The 5,023-nt window shown below is 39.7% G+C and overlaps 1 protein-coding gene across 1 annotated transcript in view; it reads left to right on the top strand.

The window, feature by feature from the left end:
- Window positions 1–2,219: 2,219 nt before the first annotated feature.
- The window catches only part of LOC111970504 (dual specificity calcium/calmodulin-dependent 3',5'-cyclic nucleotide phosphodiesterase 1B), a 26,966-nt gene continuing 24,162 nt past the window's right edge, over window positions 2,220–5,023 (top strand). Inside the window, exon 1 of the mRNA XM_023997291.2 lies at window positions 2,220–2,497. Within this exon, the coding sequence (XP_023853059.1) occupies window positions 2,445–2,497 (53 nt within the window). The 5' untranslated portion in view covers window positions 2,220–2,444. The remainder of the gene's footprint in view (window positions 2,498–5,023) is intronic.

Below are 5,023 nucleotides of genomic sequence, written 5' to 3'. Positions count from 1 at the left end.
GGTTTAATCTAGACTAGATGAAGAGGTTTAATCTAGACTAGATGAAGAGGTTTAATCTAGACTAGATGAAGAGGTTTAATCTAGACTAGATGAAGTGGACGTCCAGCAGTCATTATAAAATCAGATCAATCATTCTAAATGCAATCAAAAGACACTGAGAATCCTTGGCTAATGAACACTGGAAGACTCCTCCCACTCTGCTGTTTGATTGGTTCTCGGTTTTTAATTCTCCCACTGGGCACAGAGGTCAATTCAATTTCTAATTTTGATTTACAATTGGTTGAAATTTCAACTAATAAGAAATCAACAAAAAAAGTAACTATGTGATTGGATTTAGGTTAAATGTTGGGTGTAAAAAATAMAAAATTCTCTTAYGTTGATTACTATTTTCAAATCCTGTCATTTTCCCACGTTGATTCAGCATCCTCATCACATATATTGTTGTTGTTGAAATGACGTGGAAACAAATATGATYCAAMCAGTTTTTGGCCAGTGGGCTAATACTTCTACTAAGTCATTATATCCGGTTAAAGATTCATTATCCTTTTTTAGCATTTTTTCCCCTTGCGATGGTGAAGATTTTCCCCAACCACCCTGATGCCAAAGCGTAAACGTRATTTTTGGCAACATATCAAACATTTAACAACCAACTAATTAAAAATGCCTTTGAATGTAACAACAACAACAAAAAAATTATGGAAATTGAAACCTCTGAATCGACTTAATCGATAAGAGTCTATTGATGCACACGTGCTTCAATCTCAGTAACATAATTTWAAAAATCCCTATCAAAATCCGTATATATCGGCCTTCCACATCTTCAGTGGAAGGTGGCCGAGCTACAGCGGTGTTTGTCAGACCAGGAGATGTCCCGAAAATGTCTTCTCACGAAAAATTACCATTTAGCATTTAGTGTCATGAAACTCATGTGAAGGTAACCCATACAAATGAATGGAAGTATGGAGATATATATATATAGATATTAAACATTCATCTGAAGGTAACCCATACAAATGAATGGAAGTATGGAGATAGTTTTGTGCCAACAAAAATAAGGGGTTAAATATGTGTTCCAAAAAGCAAAAATATTTCTGGATCTTTCTTGGTAAAGGACAGACACTTCAAAACCTTATTCCTTCTGATAAATGTTTTGACTGTCCTTTTTTTTGTTTATTTATGAATGCATTCATAAAAATGAAATAAGAATGCGTCTATGGTCTATAGTAGTGAAGCACAAATTCTATATTTTTTGTATACCTAAAGAGGTCCTACAATTCAAAACCAAATCGCTAAATGATCCATGGTATGACCATCTTAAAACATTTCTATTTGTTCTCTTAGTAGAACCCACCCCCTTTTATACAATTCTCAGAATGAAATGCAGTCATACGCTCTGAAATGAAGAGGCAAGTCAAAGAGCATGGGAGCATGGGAGTGACCCAGCCACCAAGCAAGACAAGCAACCAGGGAAAGTCACTCTGCTGCATTTCCCCAGTGACGTCGCCAGACAGCTCTCACAGCCTCACAGTTATAAAATGAGGCTTAATGAATTGAAGCTATACATGATGTATGTATGYCCCAGCAGTGCTCCAAGTTAAAAATGAATTGAATGTCATCTCTGATCTTGTACTGTAAGTGACTAGAATCTCTTAGATTTTTTTTGCATGAAAGCTATGAAAGAGAAGGAGATTAAGGTGGGTAGAGAAGATGACACTATACCAGATAATACTGTAGCTTCAGCCTCCACATCTGACATGTTGTTGGTTATTGACTCTTGTTATGGTTGTATGTTTTCATTTGACCTGGCCTGTAAGGTTGTTGTTTTTCTGGGTAGTCGAAGAGTAGTTAGCCTGCGGAGAATTGTTGTGGGTGACTTTCCGGGACAGTTTTTATTGGTTTATTTTGGTTTGGTCATTCTATCACACAGGCTTTGTAGTGAACAAGACTTTGGTCTGTGCTTTGCCATTGCAGTGGAAAATTCTCATTGGGGTTTAGAGTACACACACACATTGCCTCGAAAGCAACACCCCAACAGTGAGGTTGCCTCGCCCCCCCCCCCTCTCTCTCTCTCTCTATTTCTATCTATCTCTCCCTCCAGCCCAGCCCTGCTTCCTTTCACAGCATTGACAGAACTGACACACTTTGGCCTGGACCAATCACAGTTCAGCTAGGTCCCCTCAGATGTGGGTGCTGGCTACGCAGGCTGGGGTGTACCAGAAGTCTTTCTCGGGACAGAGAACTTTGTCTGATTCAGTTGAACAGTAGGCTATCTGAGAGAACTTTTTGCTTTCTAGTATTTTCTGGATAGTCTCTCTCTGTTCTCTGTGTCACTGCGCCTGAGCTCTGAGCTTAGGGCTGTAAGAGACAGTACCTTTGGGCTGTGCAGGCAGTGTTTAACTGTGGGCTATAAGGGGTTGTAAAGGTTTTGCCTTGCTGTGGGCTGGATGGCTGAGTTGGTGAGAGTGAGGAAGAAACATCTCCAGACACCTATCTCCAGGTAAGAGAAGGGGGAGAAAAAGTGAGTAGCAATGCATTTCTGAACCGTATTAACCTTTCCTGTCTGTGAGAAGGTAGGAAGTAAGGGGTTATACTGTAAATACTGAGGTTACTGTACATACTGAGGTTACTGTGCATACTGATGTTACTGTAACATCCTGAGGTTACTGTACATATTGAGGTTACTGTACATACTGAGGTTACTGTGCATACTGAGGTTACTGTAACATCCTGAGGTTACTGTACATACTGAGGTTACTGTACATGTACTGAGGTTACTGTAACATCCTGAGGTTACTGTAATACTTGAGGTGACTGTGCATACTGAGGTTACTGTAACATCCTGAGGTTACTGTACATACTGAGGTTACTGTACCAACTGAGGTTACTGTGACATACTGAGGTTTACTGTACATTCCTGAGGTGTTCTGTAGATACTGAAGTATTATCTGTAACCTAACTATGAGGTTACTGTTAACTGAGGGTCTGTGAGTCCTGGGAAGTGTAATACTACTGAGGGTTACTAACATACTGAGGTTACCTGTAACATCCTGAGGTTACTGTTATAACTGGGTTACTGCTGATTACTGAGCGCTTTACTGTAGCATCACTGTAGGTTACTGGTACATCTGATGTGTATACTGAGGTTACTGTAATATGGTGTTACTGTGCATTACTGAGTTTTACTGTAACATCCTGAGGTTACTATAGATACTGAGGTTACTGTAACATCATGAGTTACGTACATACTGAGGTTACTGTACATCCTGATGAGTGTACTGTACATACTGAGGTGAATGTACAGACTGAGGTTACTGTAATACTCTACTGAGTTACTGTAACATCCCTGAAGGTTACTGTTACATCCTTGTTACTGAACATCCTGAGGTTACTGACATACGAGGTTACTATAACATCTTGAGGTTGCTGTAAAATCTTGAGAGTTACTGTACATACTCTACTGAAGTTACTGTACATCCCAGAGTTTACTGATAGCTCCTGCCGGATTTACGTGTGCACATAGGTTTCTTGTTATACATATGAATGGTTACTGTTGTAACATACTTGAGGTTTATGTAGGTACTGAGCGTTACTGTAACATCCGAGTAGTACCTGAGGTACTGTAACATCCATATTATCCTGAGGTTACTGTAACTCCTGCGAGTGGTACTTATCATCTATGTAAGCGTTTACCTTATAATATGGACATCCTGAGGTTGTGTAAGAATCCTGGGTTACTGTACTACTCTTACTGAGGTTACTGTAACATCCTGAGGTTACTGTAACATCCTGAGGTTACTGTAACATCCTGAGGTTACTGTATGTACTGAGGTTACTGTAACATCCGGAGATTATTTCAACATACTGAGGTTACTGTACATACTGAGGTTACTGTACATACTCTACTGAGGTTACTGTAACATCCTGAGGTTACTGTAGATACTGAGGTTACTGTAACATCCTGAGGTTACTGTACATCCTGAGGTTACTGTACATACTCTACTGAGGTTACTGTACATCCCGAGGTTACTGTACATCCTGCGGTTACTGTGCATCCTAAGGTTACTGTACGTACTGAGGTTATTTTAACATCCTGAGGTTACTTTAACATCGTGAGGTTATTGTACATACTGAGGTTACTGTACACACTGAGGTTACTGTATGTACTGAGGTTACTGTAACATACTGAGGTTACTGTATGTACTGAGGTTACTGTAACATACTGAGGTTACTGTATGTACTGAGGTTACTGTAACATCCTGAGCTTACTGTAAAATACTGAGGTTACTGTACATACTGAGGTTACTGTACATACTGAGGTTACTGTACATACTGAGGTTACTGTAACATCCTGAGGTTACTGTAGGTACTGAGGTTACTGTACATACCGAGGTTACTGTAACATACTGAGGTTATTGTAACATCCTGAGGTTACTGTAGGTACTGAGGTTACTGTAACATCCTGAGGTTAGTGTACGTACTGAGGTTACTGTAACACCCTGAGGTTACTGTAACACCCTGAGGTTACTGTAATGTCCTGAGGTTACTGTAACATCCTGAGGTTATTGTAACATCCTGCGGTTAATGTAACATACTGAGGTTACTGTACGTACGGAGGTTACTGTACGTATTGAGATTACTGTAACATACTGAGGTTACTGTACATACTGAGGTTACGGTACGTACTGAGGTTATTGTAACATCCTGAGGTTGCTGTAAAATCCCGAGGTTACTGTACATACTGAGGTTACTGTACATCCTGAGGTTATTGTACATACTGAGGTTACTGTAACATCCTGATGTTACTGTGCATACTGAGGTTACTGTACATACTGAGGTTACTGTAATATACTTAGTTTACTGTAACATCCTGTGATTACTGTATATACTCTACTGAGGTTACTCTTCATACTCTACTGAGGTTACTGTAACATCATGTGGTTACTGTACATACTCTACTGTGGTTACTGTACATACTCTCCTGAGGTTACTGTAACATCCTGTGGTTACTGTATATACTCTACTG

The sequence above is a fragment of the Salvelinus sp. IW2-2015 genome, linkage group LG11 (genome assembly GCF_002910315.2).
Source record: "Salvelinus sp. IW2-2015 linkage group LG11, ASM291031v2, whole genome shotgun sequence".
Classification (NCBI taxonomy): Eukaryota; Metazoa; Chordata; class Actinopteri; order Salmoniformes; family Salmonidae; genus Salvelinus; species Salvelinus sp. IW2-2015.
The sequence above is the reverse complement of the archived record's forward strand: the minus strand, read 5'-3'. Positions and strand labels throughout refer to the sequence as shown.